The sequence below is a fragment of the Amblyomma mixtum genome, chromosome 2 (assembly GCF_055824585.1).
Source record: "Amblyomma mixtum isolate Tamu chromosome 2, ASM5582458v1, whole genome shotgun sequence".
Lineage (NCBI taxonomy): Eukaryota > Metazoa > Arthropoda > Arachnida > Ixodida > Ixodidae > Amblyomma > Amblyomma mixtum.
In genome coordinates, this window is record NC_143013.1 from 249797223 (window position 1) to 249821723 (window position 24501).

The 24501-nt window shown below is 48.3% G+C and overlaps 1 protein-coding gene across 1 annotated transcript; it reads right to left on the reverse strand.

Moving 5' to 3' along the window:
- Positions 1-507: 507 nt before the first annotated feature.
- On the reverse strand, positions 508-24435 carry LOC149363455 (uncharacterized). The gene is made up of 6 exons (XM_089569923.1): positions 24360-24435; positions 20252-20398; positions 18660-18753; positions 8602-9037; positions 3378-3533; positions 508-726 (listed from the first exon to the last, which is right to left on the reverse strand). Exons 1-6 carry the CDS (start codon positions 24433-24435, stop codon positions 508-510), a joined length of 1128 nt encoding a protein of 375 aa, XP_089426049.1.
- Between the last annotated feature and the right edge of the window lie 66 nt (positions 24436-24501).

The following is a 24501-nucleotide window of genomic DNA, read 5'->3' on the forward strand; positions in this document are numbered from 1 at the left end:
GCTTGATCATCTGGGGTCAGGGAGGAGAGTTCTCGGGCCAGCGCATGAACGCGCTCATTACCGGGGATCGAGGCATTCCCAGGGACCCACGACAGAGTAACCGTTCGGTCGAGAGAGGTGACTGTGGCAAGAATACGATGTGTTGCCGGCGTCGCCACGCCCTTTAGGTAGTGGCGGTACGCGGCCTGGGAATCCGTGCAAATTTCTGCTACGTTTTTGGCAATGATGGAGTGGGCCAAAGCAAGTGCGATGGCTGCTTCTTCCGCTGTCTACAGCTTCGCAGATAGAGAGAGTGCTACCTTCTTAGGGCTACAGCCATTTAATTCTCGAACACCCGCATAAGAAAAAAGATTAATGAATAACATTCATTCTTATTCGAAATCATCAATGCACAAGAAAGTAAGTTCCGCAGTTGACAGAACATATTCGCTTGGAAAACAATTCATATTCCCTTCCTGGCACAGCCATGACGAGAGGCGGCCGAGTGTATTGGGGGCTGGCCAGCCATCATTTCGAAGGCTTAGCCGAGGTCGACGGCTTCGCCGCATCGTCCCGTCTCTTGGCCTTCTCTGCGTGCATTCGATGGCGTCCGTCGACTTCACGGCGGGCGGTGTCCGTGACGCTGGAGGAAATCCGCACGCTAGCCTCCACGGGTGGCACCTCCAGCATGTAGTCCAGCGAGCTGCCAAATGAGCTCCACGCCGAACTGCTCGTGACGAAGGGCGGCTGCCCGGTGAGGAATACGAAAAGAACTCTGTCACAATATTGCCGCGAATCTTTGTAGCGTTTGTTTGTTGTGTTTATTTGTTCATGCTTCAAGGCTGCCGGCACGCCGCTTTATCGCTTCGTTTGTGACGCAAGACGCGCCTAGATTTATCTCGATTGATCGCATCCAGGCGGAGCCGATTCTACGTTGTACCAGAATGTTCTAGTAACTTCCCAAGCTTTATCTCGAATGTTCGCTAGCAGCTATAAATAGAGCACGGCGGACAGCGGCGGGCATTCTGTTCGACGACCGCCGAGCACGCTTGTTGCTACGCCGCCGCCGAGTGATTCAGTTCTTTGCGGGCGCAAGTCAGCCCGAATAAAGAGTTTCGTTTCGAAGACATTCTCGCTGTGTTCCTCTGCGCCCGACTGCAGTCACTACTACGTGACAGTATGCTCAAAGCAGAGATCAGCCGCGTGTTGGGCAGAAACAAACTGTAGAATGTTTGGTAAAAGAGTGTAATACATTTGAAATGCTACTTGAATACTGAAATGCTACTAGGCTTGGCAGACAAGGTCAAGACAAGTGTCGGGTTAGTGAAGGGGTTAGTGAAGGGAAGAATGCAAAGTTTTACTGGCGCAGTCATGCCTTGAATACAAACAACCTCAACGTGTGATGATCTTGGACACCGCCTTTGCACGACCGCACTGCCCTTGCCGAAGCTGGGCGTCGCTGGGGGTCGGGCTGGGTTTTGCTCGCTATGTTTGTTCGAGTTCACGTGAACATGATATATAGCCGAGTTGATACGACCTCCCTGAGCCGGGCTTCTAAATAGACACATTCCAGTCGGGTGCATGCCAACCACGCTACCCAGTACGACACACATGCATGTTGAAAAAATTCAGGGGTCACTTTGACTGTCTAAAGTGCGTAGAGGCGGAAGCGTTTTCCGCACCACTTTGACTGCTTCTGTGGCACTGGTGGCGTCACATATAATTGAGTACTAATTACTAAGTGATGACAAATCATGTAATTAATGGTTAATTACTGATTAATGCCTGAATACTAATTAACTGCTAATTAATTACGCTTAAGCTCCGCCATTAGGAGTGGAACACGACGGCGTGTTGTAGCCCTGTCAGGGAGTCCACGGAACGCCACCACCCGTTCGGCGTGATGCCTTGCCCTTTGAACGCAACGCTTTTTGAGGACAGGAAATGGCGCAGTAATTCTCTGTCATCTCGGTGGACACCTGAACCGCACCGTACAGGAACGGAGGAAAGTGGGAGTGAAAGAAGAAAGAGAAAGATAGTCCGTAATGAAGAAACTGTAAATTGTATTTGAGGAAAAGAAATTACGCAGTAACTGTCGCACATATCTCGGTCGACACCCGTCAAAATTGAGGGGGCACTCTTTTGACCGAAAATGCGGTCACTAATGTGCGGTTAAGATGTTAAGCTTCGCCTCTAAGAGTGCAACGCTGCCAGGGAGTCCATAGAACGCCATCGCCCATACGGTTCTACATCTCGCTCGTCGGTAAATTGATTTTTGAGGAAAGGAAATGTATCTGTCTCTCATAACTCGGTGGACACCTAAACCTCGCCGGAAGGGAAGGGACGAGGATGGGAGTGAGCGAATACACCGTATTCACTAGACGCGTCTTTGTTCATTCCAAACCATCGAGCTGGCATGGCGGAGTGGATAGCATGCTCGTCTCGCACTCCGAAGACCGGGGTTCGATTCCCGAGCTCGACCACTTTCCTACTCGGTTTTATTTATTTATATGGCCTGACTAGAAAAGTTAATTAGGCTAATTGGGTAATTAAGCAGTTAACTAAGCTAAGTACCACTTACTTGGAGCATCACTATACGATCCCTTCAATTGGTTGCATGGTTACTAGCCAAAGTATAATTGGTCCCGTTTGAAATTCGCGCACTGTGACGTCACGACCATTCCGACCAATTGAAAAGCGTGACATTTCTGTCGACAACTGCTGCTTACAACGATGAGACATTAAAGGCTTCCGCCTTAAAATTAGGCAATGGCTTCGCTCTGGTTAAGCCTGCATATACAAGCGAAAAGCTGCAGTTCTGCTTGGTTTGACGTCATAGCTGTCGCAGTTGGCGCACAATGCACTGGGAGCACCACGATAACGGTGGAGGCGTTCGGCCGTCCACACACCGCCTGTACGGAGGCGGAGGAGGAGCCGAGCGTGTAGTGAATACGGTGCTGTCTTAGAAGGTTGCTGTAGAGACGTACTGTGGCGCCCATTCCTTTCGGGTGTACACCAAGATATGAAAGACAGGCTTTTACTTTCTTTAAAACCAATTTTCTATTCATTTCATTTTCTTTAAGGCCCTTACGGCGCGGTTCCGGTATCCATCGAGATATGAGAGAGACAGGCGTCGTTTCCTTTCCTTAAAACCAATTTTCTTTTCATTTTCCTTCCCTTACGGCGCACTTCGGGTGTCCACCGAGATATGAGAGTTTCCTGATGTACTGTTTGTACTTTATTTATTTTTTATTTCTGCCACGTGTGACGTCACTTGGTTTCACGCATGCGCAGCTGTGGTGCGGGTAGTGAAGCTTTTCGCTTCAAAAAGTGCACTTCCTTCAGCTTCACGCAAACGAAACCGGTTTCCCTTGTTCTTGCACCTGACTTACACGCACCTGGAATTCGCTTTCGGCAGCCGCTGCTAGAGCGATGGAAGTGGTCGGTTCGGCAGGAAAGGCTACGTGCCTGGGTGCGGCCCCGGCTTTTGGCACTCGCTTCCGCCTCCTCGGTGACGAGGACAGTGCCGAGGGTAGCTCGCTCATTTCTCTGGACTGCGGAAGGTGCGAGGTGGAGGTTAGGCATGAACCAAGAACATGGATATGCTATCGCTCATACCATTATTAGCATGGACTTTTTTTCTCTCTCTTATGCGTGCTTTGTGCCTGAAAGACTAAGAATAGGAGCTTTTCGCGAGCTCGGGGCTAGTAATGTCACTTTTCCTTAGCACCAAGCAAGATAAATAACTACTTTTGCATTTTTCATTTTATTGCAAAAGCCATACTAGTTGCACTTTCGGCCCGTCGCGTAGCGAGGCCGGTAGCTACCATATTAGCATATTGGATTAGATTGCATTGGATTCGATTGGATTGGATTGTATAACCGATGCATCACCAGAAGTCTAACCACAAGCACCACCACCAGCTACACTACCAGCTGAACCATGGCGTAGCTACGGATATTGCTTTCGCAATTACCGGGCTTAACCAAGCTAAGCCACAGCCATTTTTTTTTCTCTTATGCGTGCTTTGTGCCTGAAAGACTTAGAATAGAAGCTTTGCGAGAGCTCGGGGCAAGTAAAGTCATGTTTCCTTAGCACCAAGCAGAATAAATAACTACTTTTGCATTTTTCATTTTTCACTTAAACGTTAACTACTTTCCTCTTTAATGCAATATTCGTGAGGACGTTAACAATAAAAAAAACACTTGTGTTTTCTGCGCAGTCCCATTTTGATGAGAACTCGGCTTGTCCGCTAGTTAAGTCTGCTATGACAACAGCCCATGAAAAAATAAATAGCGAAAGCCTATAACAGAAATATGGTCAAAAGCTGCAAGCCAGGCGAGACAAACAAAAATTCTGAGGGCACATGAGACGGACGGACTCCATCTGAATCGAGACAAAAAAACAGCTTCCAAATTCGACATGCTCGGAGAAATTCAGAACAATATAATTGTACCACCACTACCCAGGAATATGCATCTTAGTCATCACTCAGTGCGCCGGCCCAAATGAGCAGAATCGTTTGAGAAGCTCTTCCAGTTCTACAAACACAAGGACGTGGTCTATGTGGATGCCGCTGAGTATGGTGAGAACACGATGATCCTCGTGCTCGTCAATAATAAACAACTCTTACAAATAAGTGCCTGTATACTCTCGGGTAACCCAGAGACTGCAGAGGAAGCTGCCATAGTACCATCTTCATCATCATCATCATCATCATCATCATCATCCTGACTACACCCACTGCAGGGCAAAGGCCTCTCCCATGTCTCTCCAATTAACCCTGTCCAGTACCAGCTTGAGTAGGCACAAAAGCGAGGTATGTCATCACTGACTCCAATGTTTCCATGCTAAATTTCGGCCTGGGTCTGGTCCCCCCCTGACGAATACAATTCTAAGCCATCATGTAAGAGACCGAAAAATTACGCTACTCAGGACAGCAGTATATGCATCCCTGCGTGGTAATGAGACAGCCCACGAGTTATCCCCAGGGTTCCAGGCGGACCCGAGCGAGGTGGTCTTCACTGACAGGGATCGCATGGTGGGATAAAGAGAAATTACACAGCACTATCGTTTGCAAAGAGCCAGACTTCCTCCAGCGGATAGATTCTTAACCAGATACCAAGCCATCAGCTGGAGCCGGTTACAAACTTACACAATTCTAAACCCGGCCCGCGGGTATCTTATGTACCCAGGGCAATCTTCAGAAAAATGCGCAAACTGCGTACTTAGTACCACCTTGGACCACATAATATGGGAATTTCCTCATGCCACCCGGGAGGGACGACACCTAAAGTCGAAAGACCAATGGGCGGCCTTAGTACTAAGCTCCGACCGAGAGCCAAGACGTTTCGTCCGTCGTATAGACGGGTAGCCCTCTAATTACCCGCCTAGACGACGGCCGAAACGTCTTGGCTCTCGATAGGCGGGTAAACCTCTAGCTACCCGCTTTCTGTTGGACATTCAAAGGTTCCCTATCCTATATCGGTTCGGATACCTGCCGCGAGCTGTCCTCCAACATAAGAGAAGTGTGTTATATGCAACTATAAATCGTATGACACAACTCACAATTTTGATACGAAAATTGGTTTTGAGCAAAGGAAGTGGCGCAGTAACTGTGTCATCTCGGTGGACACACCAGCCGCAGCTTAAGAGAAGAGTTAAGGATGCTGGCAAGGGATACAATTGAAGGTGCACATGTAGTCGGTTCGAATTACTGTCGCAGCTAGCCTCCAAACTAACTAGCGCATGTAAGCTATAGGCAACAAGACATCGTATAACACCACCAGGAAGGCTATACGCAAACGGCTGCTCAAAAATTTGGTACTAATGTGGTTGTTAAGACTGGTACCACACTGAGGTCGGCCATGTGGGAGTGTATATAGAAGAACGACATGTGTAAGATTGTCTGAAATGGTGGTGCTTGGCTTGCTCTGCCCTTCCTGCGGGCGCTTATTGACAGCACCCTATTTTCTAGACATCACTGGGATCTTCTGTATTGTCTTCGAGTATACAAATTAACACAGGCCGCAGGCTTTAGTCGTAAAGAGATTAGTAATTCTTTCGCATTAAAAATAGCACTACAATTTAGCAGAATGAAAACTCAGAGTCACGAGCACTACCGCAGTTCACGCTACCTGTCTGTGTCCGACCCGCAAGAGATCGCACGCTTCTGAACCGAAGAATGCGTGTATCATGCGTCATTAAGGTCTGATTCGGCTCGCGATTGCGCACCCATTATTTCAAATGCAGGTTTTCCGCACTTGCGGCCTTCTTTAGAGAAGATTCCGTCCGGGTGCCTCTAACTCTGTTCAGAGTAACAATGGAATGGTACGCCGCAGGAACAGCGGAATGCGGACGACTACGTGTATTTAAAATAAACGATTTACGGGAGTCTTAACAAATGTTAGAAGGTCAGTTTACATCAACCATTCGCAATATAAGTTTTAACTTTTGTAAATTGTGTAACTGTTTAAAATTTTAATATTTCATTTTAGCAACGCTGCACCTCCGTCATGAAACGAGAACCATATTTAGTACGCTACAGGGTGTATCATTTAAGAGTGTCAGCAATTTTAAAAATATACTTTTTGAGTTAGAAGAGTGCTCCTGAGGCAATTTCATTTTCAATGGTGGTGTGCGCATCATTATACTATTATACATCTGAGACCTGTTAGCTATAACAGGCTGGTTAACTAATATTACCGTGTTAAATTTTAACTATTTCTCTTAAGGTCCTCACTTATTGAGAGGCTCGATTACCTATCGTGAGTAATACCAGTAGAGGTTTGTGGACATTACAAAACGGCATTGTCGTCGCCACTGCAGCGCGAGAAATTTCGGGGCAGCTTGGAGTTGAAACGGAAACCGCGCGGCCGTGAGAGCTCCAAGCACGGTGTAAGAAATATTTCAGGTGATACAGCTCACCGCGCCGTCCACGCGGCGGCCGGAGAGGAAATTCAGTACCCATTTCCCTCCCACGCCACCAGATGGCGTTAGGGCCGAGGGGGCTTGGCGCCTTACGCTGTGTTCGTAACGTGCTGCTTTAGCGCTTGCTTTTCACGTTTGTGTCTTGCTTTGTTCGTGATGATTTCACTTGTGTGGTGGTGTTTGGTTGCCAAGGGTTATCTCCTTCATGCGTGTAGTCAAGTCGTCTCTTTGAAGGCAAGAGAAATGGGGAAAAAGTGCTTTGTGTTAACCCGTGTTTTCTGGACACACTATCACACGCTATACGTTGCAGACACTAAGCATGAAGGCAAATTGAGGGTTTGTCCTAAACTCTCATACTCACATCTAAACCCAACAAATACTGAAAAGATGCGGGTGAAATTAGCAACACTGCTTTTCAGCCTCAGCGTTGCCAATGGGCTAGAGTTCTATTCCATAAGAGGTACGCCAGGTCTAGATAATGTCAAGGGCACTGTTGATTTTACTGTGAAAATGAGCAATTTATTCGATGCATTGAATCGGAAACATCAAAAGGAAGGGTTAAAACTGCACAGTCAAGATTTTTTTGGTCTGGATTCTTTTCTGAATTGGCTCAATGAATGGGAAAAAACGTGAAGGCAGAGATGTTCTGTCAAATTGAACTGCCGAGGGCTTAAGAGTGACTATTCTCTCAAGCATGCAACTTTCCAAGTGGCTCCAAGCAACTCTAAAAAAATGGCTGTGGTTCAGCTCTGCTTAAACCTGGAGTGACGCCAGAGCTCCGCAGAGCCGCCCACTTATACAGCTGCGACACCTCTCCCCCTCTCTACTCCCCCCCCCCCCATTGAACACGGCGCATGCGCACAGCTGTTGCAGCTCTGTTTCGCTGGCGGCAGCAGCTGCTCCGCACCACGTGACCAACCGGTTCAAGGCCACGACGCCAACATGGAGCTAATGGGGTGCCACGCTCGCTTTCGGTTTCGCCTCTCTCCGGCCTAAAAATTCCTTGCGCTGCTCAGCGGCTTTAGTGGCATTTTCCACAATACTCATGCCATACTTATGGTGAGCTACAAACCTCGCGATAGATTTCGAGGTAACCTGTACTTGTTAAAAAGTTTATTTATAATAGTTACCCAGCCTGCTGATTAACACGCCTTAGCTCTATTCCGATGCACACTATTACTTGCAATACAATTGCGGTGAAAGCGCTATTCTAACTATAACAGTCTTGTTTAAAACTTGCTAACTGCATTAGGTCAAATACTCCATTTTTCAACGTTTTGTGCCCGTGAAATTCAATCTGGTGACTTTAGTACCAATGTAGAGCTATACATGATTTTTATAGGCATTATTTGTAGGCAACCAGGTATTTTAATTCTACGACTTTGCCATTTTAAAATATCCAGGGCAATTACATAACTAGATGCCCTTCATGGTTCTATCACTGCGACTCAGAACGAAAAGCACACGCAATACGACATTAATAATGGACCGGGCAGCCGGTGACCTAGTGAACTATCAGCCAGTAACAATGATGTGCCGAGGAACAATCATTTATGCGCAGTGCGTGTTAGGCATTGTGCGTATGAGGCATTCCCTTAGAACTCGCTGATACTACGCGAGGCCACGGGCTCCCGTGTTTCCGCCAACAGTGAATACTATAGCACGTTAACGTCTCTGGCAACGAGTTATACCTCGACTGTGATCCAACTGGCACTCAGCTGGTCGGCTCGAACCGGAGTACCCAAGGACGCCGTCAGCGGTCCTTCGCTACTCGCCTCCGGCGACGATGGTATCATGTCGCGCAGGTGGGGGTACTTCTCGTACAGCTCTTCCCCGCTCAGCACGGGCCGCACGAACGACTCTTCCGGCGCGCTGCACAGGCCTCGCAAATCGCTCAGCTCCGTGGAACGCTCGCCCGCCACAAACAACGAGTCCCGCTGCCAGACGTCGCCCAGCAGCTCGGTGTCCATCTGCCGGGCGAGCATCGAGTCGGTGTTCTGGGACGGCTGCGGCTGATCGACGTGTGTGCTGCCCGTGTCGTCACCAGCGCTCGCCTGGGATGAAACGAGGAACCTCCCGGGCTGCTTCGTGTTACCGTAGCTCTTGGCCCAACGGGCGTCCAAGTTCCTGCAAAAGGCAAGACGAGCACCCGTTAACGTATACTACGGTATAGTGACAGCCATCGACACGGCGGGCAACGCTTTAACACGGTGGTGTTAGGTCCCCTTCGGCAACGGCGGGCAACGCTTTAACACGGTGGTGTTAGGTCCCGTTCGGAAACGACGGGCAACGCTTTAACACGGTGGTGTTAGGCCCCGTTCTGCAACGACGGGCAACGCTTCAACACGGCGGTGTTAGGTCCCGTTCGGCAACGACGGGCAACGCTTTAACACGGTGGTGTTAGGCCCCGTTCGGCAACGACGGGAAACATTTTACCGCGATAGTGTTACAGGTACCGTTCGGCAGACACGGCGAGCAACGCTTTAACACGGTGGTGTTAGGTCCCGTGCGGCAACGACGGGCAACGCTTTAACACGGTGGTGTTAGGTCCCGTTCGGCAACGACAGGAAACATTTTACTGCGATAGTGTTACAGGCACCGTTCGGCAACGACGGGAAACCTTTTTCCGCGATAGTGTTACAGGTCCCGTTCGGCAACGACGGGAAACATTTTACCGCGATAGTGTTACAGGTCCCGTTCGGCAACGACGGGAAACATTTTACCGCGATAGGGTTAGGTCCCGTTCGGCAACGACGGGAAACATTTTACCGCGATAGTGTTACGCACGGTGTTAGAAGTACTTTAGGCGATACGACGGCGCGCCTCCGGCGTGCACCCGCCGCGTAGAACGTTCGGACGAACTTGCGAGAATGCCGAGAGAGGGCGCCGCTGTGTGTCGGGCCGGTCGGTTCTACGGTGTCCCATCGCCGCACTATTTTAGCACTATGCACGAACAAAAAGAGCAGACGCTACACCGAAGAATCGCTTTTGCTCTGTCTTCTCTTGCATATACGCAGTCCATCAGGGTACTCTTTCCTAAGAGACAACATCTTACCACTTCCTTGCACATCAACTATAAGGAAGTACTTATCTATGGTGCGTGTTAATTGTGGCTTTGACACCCATTTCCTCTCTGCCTTCAAAAGAAAGCTGGCGACAAAGGATAGTTTTAAGCGGCATGGAATTCTGATATTTTATGAGATCCATGTCCGCAAGGAAATGAAAGTTAATGCGAGAACAATGACCTACATTGGTCATGCGGACTTCGGAGACGAGGTACAAGCACCCAACCAATTGGCAGACCATGGACTAGTCTTCGCGTTCCGTTCTTTTGGTGAAAATTATTTCCAACCTATTGCAGTCTTTGCAAGCCGTGGACCAACGAAAGGGAGAATACTGGCACAACTTATAATGAAGGCTATCCTTCTACTTGAAGATGCATGCTTGTGCACTTGTCTATGGAATTGTGTGTGATGGTGCTGCAACCAACCGGTCAATGTGGAAGCATTTCGGTGTAACAGGAGTTTTAGAAGGCGCTAGAAATAGCTTTTTGAACCCTGCATGTGACGACCGTGATGATTTTGTTTTTTCGGACGCACCACATCTCATCAAATATGTGTACGCAATCGCCTGTTGCAGTACAAAATGTTTAGCATGAATGGGAGCCGAGTGTTTTGGTCGCATTATGATAAGCTCTTTGTGGCGGACATGAAAGCTCAAGGCCGACTCAGGGTATGTCCAAACCTGTCGTTTTCTCATTTGAATCAAACTAATACAGAAAAGATGAGGGTAAAGCTGGCTACTCAGCTTTTTAGTATGAGCGGTGCAAACGGCTTGCAGTTTTATTCCAAGAGAGGATTAGAGCGACTCCGAAATGTAGAAAGCACAGTTGAGTTCACAGAATTAATAATTTGTTTGATGCACTAAATCGCAGACATCCAAACGAAGGGCTGAGGTTGGGTGGCGAGGGCTTTATAGTGCTGGAGTCTTCTTTACAGTGGCTGAATGAGTGGAAGAAGGATGTCAAGGCTGGAAAAATTGATCGCCATAACTTTTTATCAGACTCAACTGCTGAACGGTTTCGAGTGACCATACTTTCCACAATGCAGCTTTCTAAACACCTTTTGGAAAAATGCGACTTCAAGTACGTCCTGACAGCAAAATTTAATCAAGGTGCTCTGGAAAATTTTTTTGGCGTCATCCGTCATGCAGGTGGCCAAAATGAACACCCCTGTCTCCCAACTTTTCTGCAGCTTTACAACATGCTGTCTATTTACAGTCTTATGAAACCGCCTAAGTACGGGAACTGCCAGTTGGAGGCTAAAGAGGAACCGCGTCTGCTGAGACTATCAGATCTGACAGCTGCATTTTTAGAAGATGCGCCCAGTCAGTCTCGATTAGAAGAGCTTAAGGCAAAACTTGATGGCTATGTGGAGAACGAAATTGAATGCGAGGCTTTGTTTGAAAATGTCTCCATGACGACCAGTGTGGTAGATTTCATTGTTTACTATGTGACAGGCTTTCTGTCCAGGAAGCTACTGAAAAACACGGGCTGTTCACAGTGTAGACTTGGCCTAGTAGCAACAGATAATGTGGCAAGAAAGCCTGAAGCAGCTCTCGTAATGTGCAAAACTTGTGGAGGGCTTAAACATCCTCACTCTGCGCTCTTCTACTTTGCGAAGCAGACAGAAGAAATATTTCAGAAGCACGCTGATGACAAAGAAGTGTATGACATCACCATTGACTACGCGCTAGAAAACTTCAGTTTCTTTTTTCCGTGTCCAGAACATAAAAGAGATATAATGGCACAAGTGTGGCACTACTATGTCGGATTGCGAATGCGCCAGTACTGCGAACAGCTCAAGAAAAATGAGCCCAACAAAAGGGAATACCTTCGCAAACTCTCAAAGCTGGCGTAAGTGGCATGCTGCCTTTTTATTGAACAACGTAATGGGTTGTCATGAAATGATACTGTGTATAGGACTATGGCTAAAGATGTACAGAACTACGTTTAGAGTTCAGAGTTTCCATGTGTGTTGTCTTTTTCTGCCGTTGCTGTAGATATTTCGTTTAAATTTATGTAACTGCCGTCTTTGTTACTTGTCAAGAACTGCTAGCATCGCTGATGATTACTTTACTGTTCACTGGCATTCGTCAAAATAAATCATGTGTATCGCAAACTCTGTCACTTGTCTCATTTCCTCTGTGTTGCGGAATCGGTTCTGCAGCTTGTTTGCAGTTTACACAAGTACCAGCTTCAAGCATTAAAAATATAGATATATGTTATCCACCCTCATGAAACTGAGTTGGAGGCATTGGGCAAGTGAAAAATAAAGATTAAAATGGTAAAAGCTGAACATATCAAATCACAATGCGCCGCCCCAACAGCACCACACTGTGGCGACCGAAGTTCGGCACATCGCGATCAACGCCGATTTCGCGTTCAAAACCGCCTATATTCACTTGCAATGCAAACAAAAGCGTTCAGCGACGACAACAGTGTCGTGCAACGTTAATACTGTCCGCTTAAAGAGCGTAAATCAACGCCGCAGCGCCAGAGTTCACTGGATCACCCGTAAGACGGAACGTGAAACTGGCTCGGCAACGGGCACGGGCGGCCCGAATCACGCTAACGCCATCTGGAGGCGGACGAGGGAAGTAGGGACAAATGTGTCTCGCCTCCGGGGGCGTCGTCGTATCACCTAAAGTACTTCTAGCGCCGTGGTGTTACAGGTCCCTTTCGGCAACGACGGGAAACATTTTACCGCGATAGTGCCGTTCGGCAACGACGAGAAGCATTTTACCGCAATAGTGTTACAGGCGTCGTTCGGCAACGACGGGAAACATTTTACCGCGATAGTGTTACAGGGCCCGTTCGGCAACGACGGGAAACATTTTACCGCAATAGTGTTACAGGCGTCGTTCGGCAACGACGGGAAACATTTTACCGCGATAGTGTTACAGGGCCCGTTCGGCAACGACGGGAAACATTTTACCGCAATAGTGTTACAGGTCCTGTTCGGCAACGACGGGAAACATTTTACCGCGATAGTGCCGTTCGGCAACGACGAGAAGCATTTTACCGCAATAGTGTTACAGGCGTCGTTCGGCAACGACGGGAAACATTTTACCGCGATAGTGTTACAGGGCCCGTTCGGCAACGACGGGAAACATTTTACCGCAATAGTGTTACAGGTCCTGTTCGGCAACGACGGGAAACATTTTACCGCGATAGTGCCGTTCGGCAACGACGAGAAGCATTTTACCGCAATAGTGTTACAGGCGTCGTTCGGCAACGACGGGAAACATTTTACCGCGATAGTGTTACAGGGCCCGTTCGGCAACGACGGGAAACATTTTACCGCAATAGTGTTACAGGTCCTGTTCGGCAACGACGGGAAACATTTTACCGCGATAGTGCCGTTCGGCAACGACGAGAAGCATTTTACCGCAATAGTGTTACAGGCGTCGTTCGGCAACGACGGGAAACATTTTACCGCGATAGTGTTACAGGGCCCGTTCGGCAACGACGGGAAACATTTTACCGCAATAGTGTTACAGGTCCTGTTCGGCAACGACGGGAAACATTTTACCGCGATAGTGCCGTTCGGCAACGACGAGAAGCATTTTACCGCAATAGTGTTACAGGCGTCGTTCGGCAACGACGGGAAACATTTTACCGCGATAGTGTTACAGGGCCCGTTCGGCAACGACGGGAAACATTTTACCGCAATAGTGTTACAGGTCCTGTTCGGCAACGACGGGAAACATTTTACCGCGATAGTGCCGTTCGGCAACGACGAGAAGCATTTTACCGCAATAGTGTTACAGGCGTCGTTCGGCAACGACGGGAAACATTTTACCGCGATAGTGTTACAGGGCCCGTTCGGCAACGACGGGAAACATTTTACCGCAATAGTGTTACAGGTCCTGTTCGGCAACGACGGGAAACATTTTACCGCGATAGTGCCGTTCGGCAACGACGAGAAGCATTTTACCGCAATAGTGTTACAGGCGTCGTTCGGCAACGACGGGAAACATTTTACCGCGATAGTGTTACAGGGCCCGTTCGGCAACGACGGGAAACATTTTACCGCAATAGTGTTACAGGTCCTGTTCGGCAACGACGGGAAACATTTTACCGCGATAGTGCCGTTCGGCAACGACGAGAACCATTTTACCGCAATAGTGTTACAGGCGTCGTTCGGCAACGACGGGAAACATTTTACCGCGATAGTGTTACAGGGCCCGTTCGGCAACGACGGGAAACATTTTACCGCAATAGTGTTACAGGTCCTGTTCGGCAACGACGGGAAACATTTTACCGCGATAGTGCCGTTCGGCAACGACGAGAAGCATTTTACCGCAATAGTGTTACAGGCGTCGTTCGGCAACGACGGGAAACATTTTACCGCGATAGTGTTACAGGGCCCGTTCGGCAACGACGGGAAACATTTTACCGCAATAGTGTTACAGGCGTCGTTCGGCAACGACGGGAAACATTTTACCGCGATAGTGTTACAGGGCCCGTTCGGCAACGACGGGAAACATTTTACCGCCATAGTGTTACAGGTCCTGTTCGGCAACGACGGGACACATTTTACCGCGATAGTGTTATAGGCCCCGTTCAGCGGAAAACAGCTTCGGCGGGACTGGAAAATCTCTATTAGTCGAAAGGGCAGTGCCGTTGATAGAGTTTCGCTGAAAAGAAAAACGGTGTTAAGCGGAATCGAACCGCGCTGTCCTTTGGCTAGGCAGCAGGGCAGCCTTTAGCTCTGCATCACTGAGGAATATTCTTTTAATGGGAAATATATAGTCCGTGTACAAGCACCACACACGACACATTAGGCGAATTACATTACAACAAAACTGAGTAAATCAGAGTGAATAATTAGCGTCACTGATTAATGTGGACGATGATGTGTAATAAATAAGTATGTGACGGTAACAAACGCCTCGATATGTGCAAAACGGTGCGCCATATTACCTACAAGCCACCGTAGGAACTATTTAACGCTGTGGTGTCACGCTCTTAAGGTGAACTTATCGTCACCCAAGTTTCCTTCTTGTGACTGATTGCCTCAAGGCCTTCTAGGTTTCTCTGACGTTCAGCACGTTGGCTTTGCTATAGTGACCACCAGAGCGTTCTTATCCTGCCAGGTAACTCTAGCAGGGGATTCTTGGCGCTGACCTGTTATGGTATAAGACATCACTCTTGGCACGACCAAGTGTCGTGTTTTATTACATTGTGCTTACCGCAAAAGGAGAAATTGCTGCATTGCGGGTTATGAGCGATGCTTTAGAGGAGTGCTGCAAATTAGTTGGTACCACCTCAGTCTATTTAACCCGCATGGTCTAAGTGCACATGATCACACAGCAAAAGCATTTGTGCCGCTGTGACGTCAATTCCATCTTACTACCTTGTCTCAGCAGCCGAACACCGCTGCTGCAGCAAACGATCGCAATGTGTTCAAACTACGAGGTGGGGAACAAGTCTCCAGTACTCAGTAGCTGCAACCATAGGCCATTGCTCTGTTATTGGCAAATGGATGAATATTATATTTTTAAACAAGAAAGCTCGACTGGCATGCTGCACACCTAGCAATAACTGCTCCCTCGGTGTTATTGCCATATTTCTTGCTGTACTGCTCTGTCGACTGTTGTGCGGCAGTGGAACCTATTTGTAACAATCCGACGGAAAGCGTTATGACACTTCCTTCGCCCGATAAAAAGGCCTAAATTGTGCTGTAGTGAAAAGGCGTCATTCCTATATAAAATGCCGATGTAGCTTTTCGCTCCTAAGGTGATTTTGTCACGGAGAGCACGTGGGAGAAGAGAAGAGCGCTTTGATAAACTTCACCGGCAAAACTGCGTGGGGTACCGCATCGTACTCCCGACAGTGCCGCGCTGCAGAAAGTGCTTCGTATACAAGAGCTCAACAAAAGGCTCGACTAACTCACGTGGTGTCTGTAAACACCTCTACCTGGCTTCCGCTGCAGAATGTGTGAAGGCTTGCACGCCTACATGCCCTAACTCACCGTCGATGCCAACACATTGTGTCTTGACAGGCGAAAGGACAAGGTATGGGGGATTCACAATCTGACGCGCTTTATTTGCTGCTGACACATGATGTTACAGTGACGTGTGCTGATGAGTTCGACTTGTTACGGCCACATTCACGTAAACGCGGTTACAGGTGACGATCGAAAAAGAAGAGCCGCCGCGGTGGCTCAGTGGTTATAGTGCTCGGCTGCTGACCCGAAATACGCGGGTTCGATCCCGGCCGCGGCGGCTGGAATTTCTTTGGAGGAGAAATTCTAGAGGCCCGTGTACTGTGCGATGTCAGTGCACGTTAAAGAACCCCAGGTGGTCGAAATTTCCGGAGCCCTCCACTACGGCGTCTCTCATAGCCTTAGTCGCTTTGGGACGTTGAACCCCAATAAACCAAACCAAACCGAAAAAGAAGCCTTGCAGACATTGGCATTACAGGAGGCAAGCGGCGTTGCAGAGCGAGCGGTGGCAAGCAGAGCAGAACTTTAGAGGTCCATGTGTACCGGGTTTCCTCTCCCAGCTGTCACGCTCATTGCAAATGTTTTCCCTTTATGTTGTTAGTGGCTATTTATTTATTGGTAATAATAAAATAAAAAATATTGGCAGAGGCTCTGCTTGGTTAAGCCCGGAAATTGCGAAAGCAACTTCATCCATTTCTTCAGCCCGCATCCGCCGTGTCTACCGCCGCTCTGCGTCGACGGTTGTTGTTGTTGTGACTGGGAGAATGATGAAAAGGAAATGCACGGACCTGCCTACTGGCTCGAGCCCAGCCACCACCTCTTCATCTGTTTCTTAAGCGCGCCGGCGTTTCCTGGCTGCTGCATTTCGTTGGAGCTTTGCCTTATACACATCATCCAACATACCGAGGTAGCTCCACCACGGCAACTGGGAGCAACCGAGCTGCTCCCCCACCTTTATCCCCCTGGTGTGACGTCATAGCAACGCGCGCCCTCTCACGGTAGCTGCGCAGTGCGCCGTGGCAGCTCCGCCGCGCCCATGCTAACCGCGAGAGCTGGGGCCCTGTCTCTCGGCCTGGCGCGACGTCACCTAGTTACGTCCCACTGGTGTGTGCACGCGCCCTCTCGCGGCAGCTGCGTAGTGCGCCGTGGCAGCTCCGCCGCGCCCATGCTAACCGCGCGAGCTGGGTCCCTGTCTCTCACTGTCTGGCGTGACGTCACCACAGGGTTCAGCTAAAGGTCAATGGTGGAAGCGCCGCGACCACGCTAATGGCTCGAAAGTGAGAGCAGTATTGCTTTCGCAATAAAATGAAGGAACAGATGTTGCTAGCCGCGGCATCTGCCATCGATGCCTGAAGCACCTGAGCTGCGGCTAGCGGGAATAAAATGAGACGGAGAGGACAGGGAGAAGGTAAGAAAAGGGGGAGCGATAGAAGAAAGGATAGGGGTAGGGCGGCAATATACACTATGTACAAATACAGGGTATTGAAATAAAAATAAATGTGGGGTGCCGCCCGCGCAAGGTTTTTGAGAGTATGCGGTGCGCGGGCGAGCAAATTGCGTGGTGGTGGGGAAGCGGCCGGCTGTGGCCCACGCGATGACTTACCGGCCAGCCCAGATGCGTTGCCCTGCGCCAGTGAGGGCATCGCGCGGGCCGTTTGTTCGTGGGGGTGCAAAGGGCATGCGCACACTCACTTGGTCGCCGCAGGCCGGCCGCTCAGAGATAAATATTTAAATGCGGCGCGCGTGCCGTGTTTTGTCCCGAGGAAAGAAAGGGAGAACAAGACAAAAGCACACGCTCGCGGCTCACTGTACAGATAAGCTGGTGTGGGGGCACCCAGCTGTAAAGCGTCCGAAGGTAGCACAAGCGGAGCGTTTTTTCACTGAGAATAACTACCTGGCGCGGAACAGACGGGACGTCAAGCCCGTCTGTTCGAAGTATACACAGAGGCTCGCCAGAGTTCGCTCACGGGTGCACGCACTGCAAAAAGTTAGCAAAAAGCGATTGGAGGATTGGTGGCTGAAAAGCAGAGATGTGGCATAAGGTTAGAATTGTAGGAAGCCGTAGGCAAAGGTGATGGAGAATCTTAATGAGAATTGCCAACACAGTAAACAAAAAAAATAATAAATAAAGAAAAGCTGAGCATGGTGGCAATTACCACCACCCCGTTTCAAAGGGGGCGCTCCAATCCATCCATCCATCCATCCACTGCCCTGGGGCCACAGGAGTGCCGAGACACTGTCCGGGATGATGCCCCCGCCCCTTACCCACGTTGAAGCGCCAGTGAAATGGACGGATGTTGCACGAGCTTAATTGAGGAGTCATGCAAAAGCCAACGAAAGGAAGGACTTCAGTGATGCTCTAGTGGTCGCGTCTATCAGAACATAGTTCTTGCTTTTAAATGCATTTACGTTTTCGTGTTGTGTTGCCTTGGGGTGAGCCGGCACAGAAAAACAGAAAGAGGTCGCCGAGTGAAGTGAGCATCGTCCTATTGTGCAGGAGGTGCTGGGTTCGATTCCCCGTGCCTACGGGTACCCATCGGTTTCCCAATGGGTGCGTTCGCCCCTGACCACATGCTTGCCTTTCTTTTTAAGGTGGGGGTTGAATCTAATGTTTGACGGAAGTATGTCTTTGAACCACCTCGAAGACTCCGAAGCGCGTTAGCCACGGCGATCTTTGCTCGAACTGCGATGGCGGCATTAAAATGAACCACCATCAGTGGTATGAAATAAAAGTGAACCTGTGCACGAGGACGCAGATGCTGAGCACCATCAGGATGGCCAGGACAGCGCACGAAAGCGCCACAAGAAGGCTTGTCCACGAGTGGGCGGGCGCTGAAAGTGAAAGAGAAACCAAACGATCAACGATTGCTTTGCAGCGGCTTAGAATGTAGTCCTTTGGCCTCTTTTAGTTAATATTTTTTTCTCACGCAAAACCAAATTTGCTCTTCAAATCATGATACATATAGTTGGTTCGTACCACGTTTGAAAAAGTATGTGGCAGCTCCTGATTAAGCATTTCCACCAAACTCCCGACGTTTATCGCTACGCAATAGTTACAGGATTCTGACATTCCTTTCAGCGACAGTGGGCGATTAAGGCTTATCGAATGTCGGCTTCGCCGTCCAGGGTGATTGAAACATCGCCACTTAGAGCTTTAGACTCTCTTTTCGCCTCCGAGAGTATAATTCGGTACGGATGCACTTGCGGCTCTGCAGGCAGCCAGATCATCCAGCATAGCTGCGAGGAATTAATTTCTTTTTTGAGGTAGAAATTTAGAAGCCAAATGCGTATACGAAAGTGCACGCAGACTTCGTGAAAAAAAAAAGATACGCTTCTATACGGTCCCAATATACCATTCCGCAGTTACCAGACAATCAAATGAGCGCCAGCCTTAGCTTTGCTGTGAACGAAAATGACGGCACCGAAAGGATGAGCTTGGAGGATTTAGCAACGGAGCGTCACCGCGGCCGTCACAGCAGCCAGGCCGGCGCAAGCGAAAAACAATTCATTATCGCGGGGCAGTATATAGCGACCATTCATCGCTGCAGTGAAATGAGCTTGTAAATACGTTTGAGGACACACGCATCCTCATCGTTCCTCACTTATTTCCATGCCTCTTGCGGTGCGCAGTTTCACAATGCATACTTCATCAAATCCGCAACAGAATGAGTTAGTAATTCATTCGCCGTGTGGGATACGTTAGGCTCTACTCCTAAGTACTTTGGGGATTAGAATTTCAATTTAGTGAACTGCGGAGAAACAAATGGAAAATAAAACTACCATTTAATTAAAGCAGCTTGCAGCAATTCCATGGAGTAAGTCGATAAGGTTAGCTATATGTTCCTTACCGCCCCTGGTCAGGAAATTGTACACTAATTTAACGTCAGAAACAGAACTGCACCGTTGTACGTAGAGACAGGTGCTTAGTAACACAAGGGCAACTATCCGGCATTTCAGCCTTGTAGCTGGTCTGTACCAAAAGCAAAGCTAACTGGGATATGAAAGAAAACAGTCAGTTTATACAAACAAGGAGGAGTTTCATGCTTTCACGCCACTGAATTTGAAAGCCTCTTTTGGGTGTTATTCATCTTTAGGAGAGCTATTTTTAGAAAAAAAAAGTAAATAAATTGTGCTCCTCACTTATACATACGAACTAATCACTGTTTTAAGTGCCCGCGAATTGTTTCCTTTTATATTGAAGCCACATGTACATGTCACTGCCACCCCAAAAGGCACCTTCTCAAACACCCATGCGCGCCGAATACGCCGGTGCACACAGTAAATATAATTTGTTCTTTATGTAAAAAAAAAAAGCACGGTGCACGCATACCGACAGCGTAGATGGCGGTGCAGTTTCGCTCGTCCCAGGGCTGGAACCCAGGTGGACATCCGCACTGGCCGGCCAGGCAGAGGGCCGAGGACGAGCAGTTAGCGTCGGTGGAGCACGCCTCACCCAGCGACAGCGGGAAGAGCGTCCCTGCAAAGTACATAGAGTACTTTGAGTAAGAGGATGAAGGCGGCTCGCACGCGGGGACTTGAGGATGTCGGTTTTATCTTCACTGGCCCCCTGTTTTTAGAACGCTATGGAAGTATGAGAGTGCCTCTGGGGCTATTGTTGCGGAAGCAACACTACGCTAGGTGTCAGCGATTTCTCGGAGCCCCGGAGAGCCACAGCTGCGCATGCTCGAGGAGCGAGTGAGAGACAGTTACTGCTTAATTTCCTTTCCTCAAATACGAGTTTCGTTTTCTTCATTACGGCCCTCTTTCTTCTTTCACTCTCACTTCCTCCCTTCCTCTACAAACGGATGACGGGTGTCGACCCACCGAGATATGTGAGACAATTACTGCGTAATTTTCTTTCCTCAAGTGCAATTTGCATTTTCTTCATTACGGCCCCTCTTTTTTTTCTTTTTCTTTCACTTTCACTTCCTCCCTTCCTCTACGGCGCGGTTCAGGTGTCCACCGAGATGACAGAGAATTACTGCTCCATTTCCTTTCATCAAAAAGCTTTGGGTTCAAAGAGCAAGACATCCCGCCGAACGGATGGTAACGTTCCGTGGACTCTCTGGCAGCGCTACATCACGCTGTCGCGTTCCACTCGTAAAGGCGAAGCTTAAGTGGCATTAATTAGCAGTTAATTAGTATTTGGTCATTATTCAGTAATTAGAGATTATTTAGTAATTTGTCATTGCTTAGTAATTATTACTTAATTATGCGTGCCGTCATCCAGTGGAGACGCCACCAGTGCCACAGAGGCAGTCAAAGTGGTGTGGAAAACGCTTTCGCGTCTACGCACTTTAGACAGTCAAAGTGCCCCCTGAGATGGCGTCGCCGCTGCGTTTGCCGCGCCGTTGCTTCCGCAATTCTACTCGAGATGGCCATTGATCAAACCACAGCCAATTTTTTTTCTTTACTCTTTAGTTATCCTTTCACCTTTGGCTGCTGCTGCTGAGCGAACTATGTAAACTTTCTGCTGGAATAAATGACGCGTTATGAGCGGTTAGGGCAGACTTTAGTCAAAATATCACGTTAACCAGCCATACACGTTAAATGAAGCGTAGAACTACGTATATTTCATTAAAATGGTGAGCTACAGCAAGTGTAGCTGAATGGTAGTCCAAAGCTTGGGAGCCTATTCTCAGAATACCCATCCTTCTTAAGAGATAACCCTGCTGTCCTCCTGTTTCTAACGAACAGCTAAGCCAAATTCGTTCAATTTCTTTTTATTCTAGATTTCTTTTTCATCTCGGAAGTGAGCAAATGGCCCCTGCTTCACTCGAGAAGCTTTTATTTGTTCCTATACGTTAGAGAAGTATCACCTGTATAAACTTTGCGTATACGCCCTATTTTACTACCTCAAAACCTAGCGTTAACCTAATCATGATCGCACTATGAGCCATGTGCAAAGGAAAGTGGTAGGTTTCGTAGCCACACCCTTCAGAATTTCAGCGTTTTAAATCAGTTCCCCAAGGTGGCTAGAGAAGAATAAACTTGTAGAGGTACAAAACATAAAATGAAGTAGGCCAATGTAGTTCGGTACTAAGAACAAGACATTGTCGCGTCGAGCGGTATGTCATGAGCGAGTTTTAAGTGTCATACTCTAAAGGTGACAGAAGCCAACAGCCACAGAAACCAAGGGCCACAGGGGATTTTTTAATTTATTTTTTTAATTTATTTATTTTGTGGTGTTGATCAATTTAGAATATTAGTGAATATGTTATCGCTTAAAGTAATTGATTAGAAAAGCAGAAGAAAAAACAACCACACGCTGCCGGTGGGATCCGAACCCACGACCTCCGAATTACGCGTCCGGTGCTCTACCTCTGAGCTACGGCGACGGCTGTCAAATCTTCTACTTTCGGGGGTATTTATGTTTACAAGTAACCTAACCTTGAGAGTCTTCATCAGCGCCACCCACGTTCATAAGCGGCGGACGTAGAACGTCCTGATTTACCGCATGTGTGACGTAGAACGTCATCGAACGGAGAGGGTGGAAGCTGCGTGAGAACCCTCTTATGCTTCCTATGGCGTCAAGGCTGCCAGAACCGAGGCCCTCGCTAAGCAATTAAGCAAACAAGGGAAGGGGATTGAGGGGCTCGTTATAAATATGACAGAAGCCAACAGCCACAGAAACCAAGGGGCACAGGGGATTTTTTTTTATTTTTTTCAATTTATTTATTTTGTGGTGTTGATCAATTTAGAATATTACTGAATATGTTATCGCTTAAAGTAATTGATTAGAAAAGCAGAAGAAAAAACAACCACACGCTGCCGGTGGGATCCGAACCCACGACCTCCGAATTACGCGTCCGGTGCTCTACCTCTGAGCTACGGCGACGGCTGTCAAATCTTCTACTTTCGGGGGTATTTATGTTTACAAGTAACCTAACCTTGAGAGTGTTCATCAGCGCCACCCACGTTCATAAGCGGCGGACGTAGAACGTCCTGATTTACCGCATGTGTGACGTAGAACGTCATCGAACGGAGAGGGTGGAAGCTGCGTGAGAACCCTCTTATGCTTCCTATGGCGTCAAGGCTGCCAGAACCGAGGCCCTCGCTAAGCAATTAAGCAAACAAGGGAAGGGGATTTTGGGGCTCGTTATAAATATGACAGAAGCCAACAGCCACAGAAACCAAGGGGCACAGGGGATTTTTTTTTATTTTTTTTAATTTATTTATTTTGTGGTGTTGATCAATTTAGAATATTACTGAATATGTTATCGCTTAAAGTAATTGATTAGAAAAGCAGAAGAAAAAACAACCACACGCTGCCGGTGGGATCCGAACCCACGACCTCCGAATTACGCGTCCGGTGCTCTACCTCTGAGCTACGGCTGTCAAATCTTCTACTTTCGGGGGTATTTATGTTTACAAGTAACCTAACCTTGAGAGTGTTCATCAGCGCCACCCACGTTCATAAGCGGCGGACGTAGAACGTCCTGATTTACCGCATGTGTGACGTAGAACGTCATCGAACGGAGAGGGTGGAAGCTGCGTGAGAACCCTCTTATGCTTCCTATGGCGTCAAGGCTGCCAGAACCGAGGCCCTCGCTAAGCAATTAAGCGAACAAGGGAAGGGGAATGAGGGGCTCGTTATAAATATGACAGAAGCCAACAGCCACAGAAACCAAGGGGCACAGGGGATTTTTTTTATTTTTTTTTAAATTTGTTTATTTTGTGGTGTTGATCAATTTAGAATATTACTGAATATGTTACCGCCTAAAGTAGTTGATTAGAAAAGCAGAAGAAAAACAAAGGGGTATATGCAACCGTCAGCGCATGCCTATTAGCCAGAGAAGCCCTAATAAACAAAGAAAAGACAACTGTGGTATTCCACACGACACCTCGGCTGAAGAAACAAAACCGGCCTGTGGAAAACAGGTTTAGTAAACAACTTTTCTGCGACGTCTAATAAGCGCCGCGAAATTTTCGAACGTATTTTCAACCGTCCTGTAATCAAAAACCTCGTTCGTTGTTTTCTTCAAAAGCAGTGGTACGTTTGGCCTTCGGCAAGCCACCGGAGCCACCGACGACACGTGTTCGCGCTGCTTGAACTTTATTCAAGAAGCTCGGAACTAGGTTCATTGCCAGAGTTGCATTTACCGTGCCATGCTTATTAGCATGTGCAAATCTTATTCGCATGAAGATAGAAATACAACAGGAAATGCGCCACGATCAAAAGCAACGGGGAGCAATCTTCGCACTCTCTTTGTGGACACCCAATCCACTCCGCAATGAAATGTATGAAGAAAGGAGGGAATCGAGAGACAGAGAACGCAAGCAGTGAAAAACAGGCGCCTTGGATGAGGCAAGCTCCGATTTTATCTAGACCAGACGGAGCGGCTTAACGGGCAGCGCGCGTTGTAATGGTTCCAACAAAATACTTCTCTAAATGGTGCCAGTCATAGACCCAGAAGCAAGGAAGGCGGTCTCTTCACCTGTGGAGTTGCAAAGTCCACCATCGAAGACCGGTTCGGAAGACGGGCAGACGCACGTGTGGTTGGAGCAGGCCATGCTGGGGTCGATGGCGGCGCACTGTCCCGTCGTGTTGCAAACACCGAGCGGGAACGCTACGCAGTT